The 13,364-nt window shown below is 37.1% G+C and overlaps 4 protein-coding genes across 5 annotated transcripts; 3 read left to right on the forward strand and 1 right to left on the reverse strand.

The window, feature by feature from the left end:
• Nucleotides 1-135: 135 nt before the first annotated feature.
• Nucleotides 136-4,913, forward strand: LOC114516542 (probable tubulin polyglutamylase TTLL9). Of its 2 annotated transcripts, XM_028536065.1 has the most exons (19): nt 136-223; nt 290-330; nt 835-927; nt 1,136-1,247; nt 1,369-1,454; nt 1,582-1,615; nt 1,824-1,889; nt 2,018-2,086; nt 2,196-2,228; nt 2,312-2,381; nt 2,460-2,500; nt 2,589-2,676; nt 2,804-2,862; nt 2,973-3,035; nt 3,255-3,349; nt 3,448-3,486; nt 3,574-3,687; nt 4,025-4,152; nt 4,331-4,913. In XM_028536065.1, exons 1-19 carry the CDS (start codon nt 194-196, stop codon nt 4,408-4,410), a joined length of 1,341 nt encoding a protein of 446 aa, XP_028391866.1. In that variant the 5' UTR covers nt 136-193; the 3' UTR covers nt 4,411-4,913. The 2 variants fall into 2 exon arrangements, with proteins under 2 accessions (XP_028391866.1, XP_028391867.1); XM_028536066.1 differs by lacking the exons at nt 136-223; nt 290-330 and adding an exon at nt 528-768.
• A 305-nt stretch (nt 4,914-5,218) lies between these two features.
• On the forward strand, nt 5,219-8,092 carry LOC114516541 (solute carrier family 52, riboflavin transporter, member 3-B-like). The gene is made up of 2 exons (XM_028536064.1): nt 5,219-6,590; nt 7,726-8,092. Exons 1-2 carry the CDS (start codon nt 5,403-5,405, stop codon nt 7,909-7,911), a joined length of 1,374 nt encoding a protein of 457 aa, XP_028391865.1. The 5' UTR covers nt 5,219-5,402; the 3' UTR covers nt 7,912-8,092.
• A 165-nt stretch (nt 8,093-8,257) lies between these two features.
• Nucleotides 8,258-9,353, reverse strand: LOC114516544 (dual specificity protein phosphatase 19-like). The gene is made up of 4 exons (XM_028536067.1): nt 9,114-9,353; nt 8,828-9,046; nt 8,641-8,762; nt 8,258-8,553 (listed from the first exon to the last, which is right to left on the reverse strand). The coding sequence occupies exons 1-4, from the start codon at nt 9,198-9,200 to the stop codon at nt 8,379-8,381; spliced, it is 603 nt and encodes a 200-aa protein (XP_028391868.1). The 5' UTR covers nt 9,201-9,353; the 3' UTR covers nt 8,258-8,378.
• Nucleotides 9,354-9,476: 123 nt separating this feature from the next.
• LOC114516693 (UPF0183 protein C16orf70 homolog) lies at nt 9,477-13,310 on the forward strand. The gene is given in 18 exon segments (XM_028536238.1): nt 9,477-9,656; nt 9,865-9,947; nt 10,225-10,308; nt 10,405-10,448; nt 10,521-10,551; nt 10,553-10,601; nt 10,709-10,788; nt 11,072-11,178; nt 11,280-11,392; nt 11,546-11,622; nt 11,732-11,788; nt 11,937-12,020; nt 12,153-12,235; nt 12,331-12,386; nt 12,492-12,541; nt 12,683-12,741; nt 12,873-12,945; nt 13,135-13,310. Coding segments are annotated over 18 exon segments (1,266 nt in total). The 5' UTR covers nt 9,477-9,592; the 3' UTR covers nt 13,207-13,310.
• Nucleotides 13,311-13,364: the final 54 nt, after the last annotated feature.

Here is a 13,364-nt window from a genome sequence, read left to right on the forward strand (position 1 = left end):
TATTATGAAAAAGTCTATTTATTACCAAGGATAACAAGGATCCTCGGTGGTCTTTGGGTACAATTAGCACCCTACAGGGGATATCAAAGTACAATTTTGTCTTTTTTTGCCAAAGCGTTTCCTTGACAACGTTATTTGAAAATTTAGAAAATGATCGAGAATTTTAAAAAAGAAAGTAAAAGTTTTGTCGGAAATGGCTAAAAGAGAACCGTTTCAACCGAAGGTAAAAGGCTTTTCGTGTATTCAAGATATCTGACGTCTGTTCATAACCGATCTATTGCAATTCTAGGCACGTCAAGGCAGTTGGAAACAAGCTCAGAGAAAACCCTTGTTAGTACGATTATAAATATATTATTTAGCAATCTATAGTTATGTATATTACATTTTTAGTAGAATCCTGTCGTTTAATCCTGCCAAAAAACTATTTCCAATGCATATATCTTTTAAAAAATTATGTACACATTTTAATGGTCAAAGGGGGGGAGGTATTCTCGTAATAAAGGGCGTGGCAATCGACCCCGCCAAGACACATTATGATGACATTGGCTCTGAAGTGGTTCAATAAATTTGGAATCTTCCAAGTTGTACAAAAATTGAAAGCATTGAGTATCTATGTCTGACATACATTCAACTATGGAAATTCAAATCTATCATTGAGCCCCAATGGCCAATCATGCCCAGCCCTGCTGATTTGGTGAACTATAACAATGTTTGTTGTTGGTGTTGATAGCTTATTGACCAGATGTAGAACTCCTTGAGACATTTTGTGTAGGATTTTGAATCTTAGAGATATCAACATTCACGAAAAATGAATTTCAGTTTTTATCCTTGTAGCGATAATAGCCGCACAATTCGCTTCAAATGTTCTCTTCAGAACACAATTGTGGATGTCCTTCGTAACAAAGGATGGCAAGAGGTCAAGGAAGGGTCAGTTGTTCTGAACCCTCACAATATCCAATTAAGACCGAATCAATTTAGACTGATTCAGTAAACAATATTTACTCTATAATAAGCCTAATTTTATTTTCATAATGGATTCATTGGATTGACAATAAGTTCTTATGATATTTACAGAGTAGATTTTGAAAAGAGCATTGGTGTGAACTTAGAAAGTCTCATATTTTTCTAACTGCAGTGAAAATGATTGGGATTTATTCTGGTGTGACGTCGGCTGGATGAGGGAAAATTTCGATCATTTTTATTTACAAGAACATGTGAAACTGTGCCATTTTAGAAATCATTATGAAGTAAGCCTTTATGTGTATTGTTTAAACAATTAATCTCTGATGATATTGTCATAAATATTCTCCCTCACTTTACTATTATGAGTTGTGTTAAAATCTCTCTAATTCTCTTCGCCTGAAATAGCTTTCACGGAAAAATTTGATGGTAAAAAATCTTAAAAGATTACGAAAGCAGATCGAAAGAGAACATGGAAAAACAGCAGCGACAAAGTATCCTTTCGTTTGTTTGACATCTGACAAGTTTAAGAATTTGATCATTCATGATATAAATATGATCAATGGCACAAATTACCAACTATGTACCATCATCTAGTGTATTCCTTAAATGAAAATTCAGATGCGATTTTTATCCAACAACCTACGAATTACCAGTAAGTGAGGGGGTGAATCATTATAAACCTCTTTAGTTAACATCAGTTTGAGTATACGGCTTTAAAGTCCACAAACTAGCCCTAGCTATATCATGTAAATGTATTGGTTTGCTTGGCACGTACACCATTACATCTTTCAGTTTTTCACTGTTTGTTCGTTTCATGGCAAGTTTATCAATGTGATGAATTTAATTCGATCATTTTCAAGGCAGAATACCATATATTTGTGGAGGAATTTAAGAAGAATCCTGGCAGCGTGTGGATAATGAAACCGGTTTGTAAATACACCAGAATCATTCAATTAGAGGACATAGATTTCATGTTCTTGAAATCGAATGATTTTCTCTCTCAATATCAGAATAATTTTCTCTCTTAGTGGTCTTTCTCTCTTTCCTATTAAAGGTTGCAAAATCACAAGGGAAAGGCATATTCCTCTTTAAGAAATTAAAAGACATAATTGATTGGAGAAAGGTATATTATAACCTAGCTATACTGATCATATTATTATGCAGCTTTTGTACATGGTCACCAAAGAATTATCTAGGACCTAGGATGACTTTATTTTTTCTCTTTTCTACAGGAGGACTATTACAGGGTTTCTACAGATGAAAAAGTTTGTAAAAAGTACATTTTAAAGTTCTCAAGAGAGGGCCAGTCTTTAAATTTCAACAAATTTTATACTTTTTGTTTGTGTAGAAAGATGAAAAAGAGCCTCCAGAAACGTATATAGTTCAGCGATACATCGAGAATCCTTACTTGATTGGAGGTAATTCAACTTCATTCCGCCAAAAAATTCCTCAAGAAAACTTTCTGTTTTTCAATAAGCGGTTTCATTTTATTTCAGGGAGAAAATTTGATATTCGAGTTTATGTCCTGGTCACGAGTGTAAGTTCAAAAAGATTCAAAGAAACATCATTGTCGATCAAAAAATCTTCCCTCGCGACATAAAATATACGCGTGCCTTCTTATATAGTATTCACCTTTGATTGTATGGTTGTATCGCGACGGATTTGCAAGATTTTCAAACACCAGATTTTCGCTGGATTCAATTGATGACACATGTATCCTTTCCCTGTGGGCGCGGGAAAAAAAAAACATGTCAGAATTCAAATGAACAAGCCATGTAATTTGATTTAGTCTAAAATCTTCAGGATGTTAAAACTTTGCCTTTTCTTGATCAAAAGTCAGATGTTCATCTTACAAATGTCGCTATTCAGAAAACAGCGCCTGATTACGACCCGGAAAAGGTGTGAAAATATATAAACCTATTCATTGTTGAGCTCAGTGATGGAAACGTATATGAAATCATTTGAAATTCAATCGAGCGACTTTTGATTTATTTTCGGTGCACTTTTAGGGTTGCAAATGGTCGCCTTTGCGTCTCAGAAAGTACCTCACCGCAGAACATGGCATGGAGAAGGTAAAATTTTCATTTTTGTAGCGTGTATGCATGAGGACTGAATACTTGAACTAGGAATGTCTTGTGCTGACCATACGTTTTTAAGATAGTTTGTTTAATTGTTTGCATTATGATTTATGTTCTGAACTGTTTGTTCAAAGTGAAGTGGTTGTGACAGAGATATAACAGTGTTGATAGCAATAAGATAATGGTACTAAACCAGGAGGATTTTTTGTTTAGATAGAGATTCTTTTTCGCTTGATTGATGAAATTATAATAACAAGCTTGCAAGCGGTGCAAAAGATTATCATCAACGATAAACATTGCTTTGAACTGTATCCTGTGCCGAGGCAAGCTTCGTGAATATTTCTGCAAAGAATTGGAAAACATTGGCATAGAAGTTTCGTTTAGTTTATCTTAACACGTTTCTCAGATATGGTTATGATGTTCTTCTCGACGAGAATCTAAAGCCGTAGGTTTCAAAACCATGTTTGCTTTTTCGTTCGTATGCCGTGTCCATAAAGATATCTTTGCATTTGTTTTTCTTGTATCTTTTTAGTTGGCTGTTGGAGGTCAACGCTTCACCTTCGCTGACAGCAAGCAGCCCCGCAGACTACGACCTTAAGGTTGGCCTTCTTCTGGATGTTCTGAGTATTGTTGACCTGGAAAACAGGTATGCTCTGGCTGAAAACGAGAAAATCAGGATTTGGGAGCACTTTGGTCGAGGAAATAGACTGTAGAATGCTGGGGCTCGTTGTAGGAAAGCTGGTTGTAGGATAGCGCTATCCACCGAACAGCGTTTTTTCTCAATAGCTCTTTTATAAACTGCCCGTTGTTCGGTATGATCTGAACTAAACCTTAGTAGTTCCCTGTAGATCTGTACTTTTTTGTTTTTCATGCATATGTTTTTAAGGTTACAAATGAAATCACAATCCAGAGGATAGCGCTATCCATGCAGCCTTCGTACAACCTGCTCCAGGTTCACTTTCACTGCGTACTCTCTTGTTTAGATTAACTGGGAAAGAAAAGCGTGTTGGCAACTTTGATCTGGTCTGGCACGATGGTCCCGTCGTTGATGATGACTTGACAGAAGCAGATTGCGTTCCATCTCCTGTTTATCCAACCAATAGCTTTTTAGGTGGGATAATTTTAAATTCTTTCAGTTGACTATGCGTGGTCCAAATGACCTTTATTCCTCTCTATCCCAGATAGCTCCATTTTGTCCACTCTTCATCCTCTCCGTATCTTTGTGCTCCTTTCTTTATCAGTTTATCAGTATTTTGTCTTCAATATCGATCTCATTTTTACCGTTTCAGGTTGTCTCAACGATCGAGACAAACAGCTTTTGCAACTGTACAAAGATAAACCAGAGATACGAAAGAATTCAATATCGTGAGATCGTGAGTGGGTCGGAACTGCCCGGTAGGGGTGCGAGAAATGTCCCCCCCCCCACTCACCCACAGGAATAACTTACTATTTATAACCTTACATCTTAGCTATGTTTAACTTTTTATCACGAAACTCGCCTACTGTGAAATTGTCTGGGGCTCCAACTGGCTCGCGCATGAACGTCTTTACATGAACTGTGTTTGTGTCGAAATGCACGAATTTCGCGTCGTTAACCCGCTGCGGCGATCTTTCAACGTGCTCTGCTTTCGTTGGCATCGCGTGTGAAGTATTGCGGCGCGTCTCAGCGCATCCAATTAATTGCGAAAAAAACTCTAATCAGCTTTGCCCTGCGCCCTTGCTTTTCATAATCTCTTTCAACGGTTGACTCTTGCACGCAGTGCTTTTAGCGGTTGGTCTTTCACGCAGTATTTTGCGCGCTGTCCTTGTAATACCGTGAAACGGCTGACCTATTGTTTTACGAATTGGCGCACTCGAATAACAACAATTAATCCTGTTTTGATTTTTGGCAGGCTGTTGAATGACCCCTGGGGTGATTTAAATATTCAACTCTGTGAGATTTTCGTTAATAGGTTTTATGTTATGGTTGTTCTGTATGATTTAAAGCGCTTGCGATGTTTTTAGGTCAAAACATGCACGCATTCTAGGTCGGTTCTCGCGCAAAAGTGCGCAATATTCCACCATATATATATTTTCACACTGCGCACTTAGAAAAGTAAACAAAATTGTCACGCGCCCATGAAATGGTGTACATGACTACAAAATATTTGATCTCATAACACAATCGGCGTTTTCGTCAGCTGCGCGCAATATCAAAGTACAAAATCCGATCATAAATGTGCTCGGATGCGCTCTGTCTAAAACCAGATTAGCATATTTAACGCATAACTCGACCACTGAGAAGGCTCGCTGACCTCGACGAAAGAAGCAGTTCACAGACACACTTCGATCGAGCGATTGCTTATAAAAAAACACGTCGAAATGAAAGGATTACAGGTCAAAATAAAGCAAAAGCTTTGCCAAAATTGTGATATCTCATGGGCCACATATCTCCTGGTTGTTTTATTCGGTGTCGGCTCGTGGGTGGCTGTAAACGGTATTTGGGTAGAGTTGCCAGTTCTTGTTCAACATGCTCCCGAAGCATGGAAGCTGCCTTCGATTTTTGCTGTGGTTATTCAAATCGCGAACATTGGTCCGATTCTACACACCGTTTTCAACGCGTTCTTTCCGGGAAAGGTCCGTGATACAATAGTTATTTACGTTATACTCGTTTTGGGGATTATCGCATGTGCTTTGCTGGGATTTTTATGGCAGAAAACTGGTTTCATCGCAGGAAATGAATACAGCGTTGCTTTAATAGGCTTGGTCTTTTGTCTTGCTTTTGTGGACTGTACATCCAGTGTGACTTTCCTGCCGTTCATGGCAGCTTTCAGGAATGAGTATATGTCCGCTTTGTTCGTCGGTGCAGGCTTGAGCGCTCTTCTTCCGAGTCTACTTGCTTTGGCACAAGCTATTCCTGATGGCGGCGACCCATGTGCCAACTACACCAGTTCAAACTCATCCAGCTTCGACAGTTCAACGGCGTCTGATGACTTAAATTTTGGTACAAATGTATTCTTTTTCGGCGTAATGTTAATGATGGTTGTTTCGTTGGGAGCTTTTGGTGGATTGAACTGCTTGTCTTTTGTGAAACGGGAACGAATTGACTTACAATGGCACTTTGCAGATAAGACTGCAATACCGCGCGAAGCATTGGCGGTTGATTCTAGTCAGGAATTTGAGCTTCATAGCTCCAACGGAAATGGCCATTTTACAAGCGATGATGGCCCACAAATTGGATGCTGTCAACGTGTGAATCAGCCATCGCAACTTGCATTTTTACTGGTGATTCAAGTCTGGATTCATGCCTTCAGTAATGGTGTGGTACCTTCAATCCAACCCTATGCTTGCATACCTTATGGGAATCATATTTACTATCTGACATTAATTATCTCCAATGTGGCCAACCCTTTAGCAAGCCTATTGTTCTACTGGCTTCCAACAACTAAAATCTTATTCATTGGATTGCTGAGTGCCGTGTATACAAGTTTGGTTGCGTATATTTTGTGTGTGGCATCGCTAAGTTCCAATCCACCATTGGTGAATGATAATATTGGTGCTATAGTCATTGTAAGTATCACTGTGTAAGTTTCCTATTTGAACCTAAAAAGACCAGAATGTGCATATGTGCATGTGTCATTTGTCCGTAGAAATGTAGATATGATTTTCAACACAAGTTACATACATGCATTGGAAAAATTTTTAGGATAGTTTAATTGGCAGTACTTCAGTTATGTAATTAGCTTTTTTGCATAGTTTATTCTTGTGTTGCATACCATAAGGCATCTTGTCTGTCTGATAGTCAGACATTGATTAATAACCCAGTCTGGAGCACAAATCCTGTCTGATTATATCAGAGGTAATTGTGCCCTACTGACTAGTTGCATGGGCTTCGTGTCAAATTGAGAGATGATAAAATCTAACATTTCTGCTTTTGTGTTTGATCCAGCAATTTGTAAGTTAGCCAGGCAAACAGGCTTTCCATAATGGGTGCTATTAACACCAAAGATATGATTGATTACCTAACTTAAATATGAAAATATTTTCCCCTATGGATTGTACCAAATGCACATCAGAGTAATTCTCCGGCATCTTTCCCAAAATAGAGTTGAGCAAGATTGATGGGTCTCAAAAAAATATCACCGACATTCCATGTTCTCACCTGTGAAAAATAAATCACCTGATTATAGGCTAAATAATGTTAAAGGTCAATTGACAAATTCCTGAAAATTAGTGACTGTAAAATTTCGATAAACAAGTATTTGATTTCAAATGCTGATCCAAAAGAATTGTGTTATTTTGAGCTTTGAACATGTTAAATTGCACGTTTTTTTGGTATAGTAAATTTTCTCTAATTTCAGGGTAAATAAGCCACTAGAATTTGCTCATTGAAGATTTTTCATCTCAATATTTGCACACCCTAATGAGAGGCAATTGTAATAGTTTGTCTAGCAATAATATTAACATTTTAGTGAATCCAGTTTTGTTCTGGGATCAGGGTCATAGTTGAGCAGTAGCCACTGATCTATAATAAGGGTCAGTGGTGGTTGCACTCCCTTGTCATCTTAGGTTGGGTAGTTTTACTAGCAGTGTGGTTTTAGCAATTTGGTAGGTACAATGTGTGAAGGGATTGATATCACAAGTGTTTGTTCTGTAACAAATATCTTTGGACCATATCAAACTGATACAGACCTTTCTTTTGTAGGTTTTTATAAATGTTTTGAGTGTTGCTATAGTCTCGTACACCAAAGTTGCAATATCAACATGGATGCAAAAACAAGGAGAGCGATACTTGCGGTGGGCAGGTATTGCTTTACAGTCGGGATCCTTCTTTGGTGCAGTGACCATATTCATCTTTGTGAACGTCCTCAATAGCTTCTCACAATGTTGAGAGTTATTATAAAAAGTGTTCTAGCACTACGTACAAAGCACTTGGATAAAAGATTTACTTCTGCCCGATTGCTCATGTAAATATGCTTGCATTAAAGTAGCAACTTCCATTTATCATCAATCACAACATTCGTAGCTGTGTGGGTATAGAAAAGCCATCTTTCTCAGATAGAATATTTGTACATATTCAACCATTTACTGATTACAATACGCTTGTGCAATGATCGCTAGATGCTATAACATATTCATTAGGAAATGTAAATAGAGCATAGTTCTAGGAGGATGCATTTAAAACATGTTTTAAAACTTCAGCTATTACAGGTTTGTAAATGTTGATAGTACAATGAATTAAACATATAAAGATGTTTTGTGGTATAGCCTCATTTACACAGTCTGCTTTTTATTCCGATAAGATATTGCATGATGACAGTTAACAGTTTCAAGTTAGTTTTATCATTCTCAATGTTTCTAATTGCCCCCAACAACAAGGTCGTATTCCATAAGTTGTTTCCAAAAACCTTCATTTGGCTTTGCTGAGGGTCGTCCTTGTTTTACAAGATGAAATGCTTTTTGTAAACACAGTTTCTTTGTTTGCATTAGAAATGCAGTGACAACAGTGCTAGATCTTGACACACCTGCATTACTAAAAATACAAAGAAAGTATAAATGATGTAGTCACATAGACTGGTAGTAATTAGCATAAAATGCTCAAAACATGGTAATGGGTTACCAGTGAACAAGTGTGCCTCCATTTGCCATTCCTTCTTTTATGAAAGCAAACAGTTCAGGAAAATAAGCAGTTATGTTTTTTTCAGGCAGGTCAGAAATTTCAACAGTTTTGTATAAAAAATCCTGAAAAAGACAATGTTGTCAGGTTAATTGTTGCTTTACATCTAACAAAACAGACAAGCCTTCACCTCTTGGAATGCATTGACTATACCGATAGCCACATTTAATATGTGTGTAATATTATGATCTTTCAATTCCTGGATGTTATGAGCACCATCTTGGGAGGAAATGTACAGATTTTCAACAACACAGTGGATTTTCTCATCTGGACTTGTGTCAATGCAGAAGCCACAAGATTGACCAATGCTGACCAAATCTTCATCATTATCCAGGTTGTGGTTTAAAAACTAAATAAATTGACGTGTGTTATCATGAAGAAACTTATGGGCTTTTTCAGTTTCCATTTATATTCACCTTTTGACCATCTAGTGTGGTGATTACAGTAGACACCTGTTTTAAATTCTGTTTCTGAGCTTGAATTCTATCAGCCAGGTTACTCATTTTCAACTCTCAATTACATTTCTTCTTCGTTGTCATTTTTGGAAACAACAATCTTGCATCTTCAATTCATAGAATCCTGCAAATTTCTAAGAGTTTCAATGGTCACAGATACCAGATCTGGACCGCAGTACAATCTGGACTACTCATTGCAATACATTGTTGCAATTTCTGGCAGTAAATTTCTGACCTTTGTATAAACTGGAGTGTTCGGTTAACTAAATACAGCTGATCTATAAAACTTCATTGAGACCTGGACTATTTATTGGATGAAAACAAACAAAATGGCGGTGTAAACAGAAAAAAATATGATGTCAGATAACGGTGTCAGATGAGTTTGCTTTTGAATTTTCGTTGTTTTTTCCCTAAAACAAGTGGATAAAGTTTACAATAAGATGTTGGATCTTGAAGTAGTGCCCGAGCGCTCTCTTGGTAACGAAGAATGGGAATTTGTTCTAGGTATAATATATTGCCTTTGAGATAGAGTTTTGTGTTCGTTAAAAAGTTCTGTCATCTGATCTTCATAATTTACAGCCAAATTATTGGATAAAACACGTCGCTTTTATATTTATAATATATGTTTTGTTTAAAAATTCAACTAATTCCGTCAAGAAATAAATTTCATGGGAGATTTTCAACATTTTATTATTGTTTTCATCGCGTGTAGGAATGCCAGTGTCACAGTGCGTTCAGATTTTAAAACGACAATGTATGGTAATAAAGTCTGTGCAAGTTATTTACAGCGAAGCGGTAAGTACTACAGAGGTATTAAAAAACAATCTAAAGTCTGCCTGGTCAGCTTGTTACTACATATTTGATCATTCTTAAGTTGAACAAAATTTGACACTTATTTTTGCTACTGACATTGATTTTAAAGTGCATTTGTCAGATTATGAATTTCAAAATTTTTGATGGGATAGTGTGCACCGAGCCCTTACCCCCACACTCTAACAATGACCCCCCTCCCCTAAAATCGTTGCCATCGCTGTCAGCAAATATTAACCAAGGATCACATAAATTTCAACAGAATCCTTTGGCAGTTGATCTTATCCTAAACCTGCCTAATGATGGAATTCGTTTGAAATTTGATTCATCAGTTCAACGGCTCAAGGTAATCTTTTACACCATTGATTATCTTGTAACTCCTAATATACACTTAAGCTGCCCAATGAAAATTTTTTATTTATATTTTTACTCTTTCTTAAAGGTCATTGAGGTGTATCAGATGAACAAAGTGAAGTTGAAATATTGGTAAGACTGTGAATAATGAATGATTCAACAGAATTTGACTGTGGTAGTTATAATGTTTTGTGCTATTTCTAGTGGTGTACATTTTAACTCCCCTCAACTTGGACCCAACCATTGATCAGATTGACCAATCATTTGGTGCTACTCATCCAGGAGGTACTTCGTTAGATTAAAATCAGTGCTTGATTCGTTTTATACATGTTTTCGAGCAAAGCAAAAAAAAGAAAATCCTCAAATTCACATTTGTTTTTGTCAACATTTAGTATATGATTCAAGTCATCAGTTATTTGTGCTGAATTTCAGAGGTGTTTCATTCACCTTTCCAATTGACTCAAAGTTTGAGGTAAAACAGAGTTGTATATGAGTTGTATATGTTAGGTTATAATTTCAAGCCAAATCCAGGCCAGGGCTATTGGACAAACCACTGGAATCTGCTGTACTTCCAGAAACAGGAAATCTATAAAAATCTGGATCCAAATAAAAATTTGACAATTCACAATCTCAACTCCCCTCTCCAGGTTCATGAAGGTTCAACTTTGTCTGCTATCGCTTTTATGTTGCAATGCACACAACAAAATAATGCTCCAATTTCTTAAACCAAATGACAGTCATGTTCTTCCTTCCAGCCACATTATGTCCACGGTCTTGGTTCTCTCCAGTTTTCCTCTGGCGACTCCCCGGTTGTGTCCAGAATGAGCATTTACAACGGCAACAGTCTATCAAGCAAAACAAAGTAAGAATAAATAATATCTTATATCTTGTATTGAGAAAAAAAACCAGCTTAGTTTGTGGTTGGAGAACTGAATACAAAATCTCAGGTTGTTTTTTTCTTAGGGCGCCTTCTCTTCCGATTACGTGTTTTTATGGAAATTGTTATGCAGAATCTCTCAAAGTTCTCAATTCATCTGAAGGCATTACTGGTCTTCAATTTCAACTTGTTGGTGAAGGTATGTTTAGGCACCTGAGTGATCAGACTGCAGTGAGTCAGTCATTATTTTTGTGCACGCAAGAAGTCGGCTTGTATGTTATAAATTGTTCCCGGATGGCTCATAGACGATTTTGTTATTCGTAAATGCCGTTTTGTTCTTATGTTTTGCAAGGAAATGAATTTGGAAAACCGCACGAGTTGCGTAAGAAAGTGTTGGAAAGAACAATTTCATTTGGGGATACATGTCAGGTAGGGAACAAAGCCAGATGATTGAGTCAGTTTTTACCGTTCAAAACGACTGACTATTTATAACGTGGTTGAAATTATTTCGAGAGAACAAAAGTCACGCTTTCTTTAGGATGTTATGAGCTGTTTGGGCTCACCGTGTAAAGTTTTTTACAAAGCGGAGGATAAGGTATTTTTGACAGTTTTAAACTGTATTTAGATATTAACAACATGTTATGAAGACAATTTTCTAAACTGTGTCCACTTGTGTCCACTTTTTATACTGTGTCTGGCTAGGAATAGGAGTTATGTACACCGAAACTTTTCATTTTTTGCAGATGCGAATTCACTCGCCATATCCTTACAAACTGGATCAATCAAACAGTTCAGACTATTTTTACAATTATTTTACTCTTGGTTTGGTAAGTACTGCAACGCCAGTATATCGTGTTAACTCATTGACAGAGTTCACAGCGGCGCTGGCAAATATTACCCTCCCCTCATGTATTAGTTCCCACAGAAAAGAATCTGAAATATGTTAAGTTTTCTTACAGGATGTCTTGTTCGATGCTGACACTCACAAAGTCAAGAAAATCATAATGCACACGAATTTTCCAGGCCATTATAATTTCAACATGTGAGTTAAACAGAATATTTTCAGCGTGTTATAAATAGTGCCACAACTTTCTTATATTCGACCTCTCCGTAAGTTTCGCGTGTTTCCTGCTATAGGTATCATCGATGCCAATTTGCTATCAAGATTGACAAAGGAAGAAAGGCGGTACAAGGTTGGTGGTGCTTTCGTGATTTGACAATATTAAACTTGAGTTCAAAGTAAGACCTTTGGAGCGAACTTTTTTTCAAATATTCTAATCGTTTTTCGTCTTGCAAAGCGGGTGGTAAAGAAGAGAATGAACAGTTCGAGATTAATCCTTGTACAAAGGTGGGGTACCGTACTTCGAAGTTTGATAAACACCAAGGCTATATAATTCAAATTTTCTCCCAGTAAACCATGCTCAGTTTTTCGTCCGCTTTTCGCCTACTATTCCTAATAATATAAGAGATATTTCTCGTCTACCAATAGTGGGACTGTGTGCAAAATTTCTTGGGGAAAACTGTGGAGGCACCGGTCGTTTTGAACAGGTATATACTTTGATCTATCTACCCTTGATTTGTAGAACATTCCGTTTCTATTAGAGTGAATGTGAGCTTTCTTGGGGTAGACGGTGAAATTGATCGTCCAGTGAAAGTTTCTGCCTTTTTTTTATCGCCAGGTCATCAACGACTAACACATCCAATCCGTTTGGCTCGACATTTTGCTACAGTCTTCAGCACATGATATTTGAGGTAAGGTCGGACTACCCCCCCCCCTCCTCCCATATTATCTTGGGAAATGGTAAGCACGTCATATGGAGGGAACATCAGCCCGAAAACAGGCAAAACTAACCCTTCTATCATTACTGTAACCTCTTAAACAAACACAAGTTCTGTTACTTGAGCAATCTCTACAACAACATGTATTTAAACTATTCTTAGGTCATGCAGAACAATCATATCGCTTCCGTCACACTGTACCAAGAGAAGCCTTCATGTCGCGCGGAATTTTAAAGCAGAAATCAGAAAATCCCTTTATAAAGCAAAGTATTAATATGGTTTGGGGGACATTACTTGTAAATATATATATATATAGATATATGATATTTCGATAATATACACAATATCAATGATAAATGACGTTTGATATGTTGGTATTTAAAACGAATTTT

Source organism: Dendronephthya gigantea, unplaced genomic scaffold (genome assembly GCF_004324835.1).
Source record: "Dendronephthya gigantea isolate DGI-Jeju-01 unplaced genomic scaffold, DenGig_1.0 000006F, whole genome shotgun sequence".
In the NCBI taxonomy this organism is placed as follows: domain Eukaryota; kingdom Metazoa; phylum Cnidaria; class Anthozoa; order Malacalcyonacea; family Nephtheidae; genus Dendronephthya; species Dendronephthya gigantea.

Excerpts from the sequence above, each read along its gene's own strand:
- LOC114516541 (XM_028536064.1), top strand. The coding sequence starts at position 5,403 with ATGAAAGGATTACAGGTCAAAATAAAGCAAAAGCTTTGCCAAAATTGT. Across the intron at positions 6,591-7,725 it reads ATATTGGTGCTATAGTCATT|GTTTTTATAAATGTTTTGAG; the intron begins GTAAGTATCACT and ends TTTCTTTTGTAG.
- LOC114516542 (XM_028536065.1), top strand. The coding sequence starts at position 194 with ATGGCTAAAAGAGAACCGTTTCAACCGAAG. Across the intron at positions 2,087-2,195 it reads ACATAATTGATTGGAGAAAG|GAGGACTATTACAGGGTTTC; the intron begins GTATATTATAAC and ends TCTTTTCTACAG. Across the intron at positions 3,487-3,573 it reads CTCGACGAGAATCTAAAGCC|TTGGCTGTTGGAGGTCAACG; the intron begins GTAGGTTTCAAA and ends GTATCTTTTTAG.
- LOC114516544 (XM_028536067.1), bottom strand. The coding sequence starts at position 9,200 with ATGAGTAACCTGGCTGATAGAATTCAAGCTCAGAAACAGAATTTAAAA. Across the intron at positions 9,047-9,113 it reads CCACACTAGATGGTCAAAAG|TTTTTAAACCACAACCTGGA; the intron begins GTGAATATAAAT and ends CAATTTATTTAG. Across the intron at positions 8,554-8,640 it reads GGAGGCACACTTGTTCACTG|TAATGCAGGTGTGTCAAGAT; the intron begins GTAACCCATTAC and ends TTGTATTTTTAG.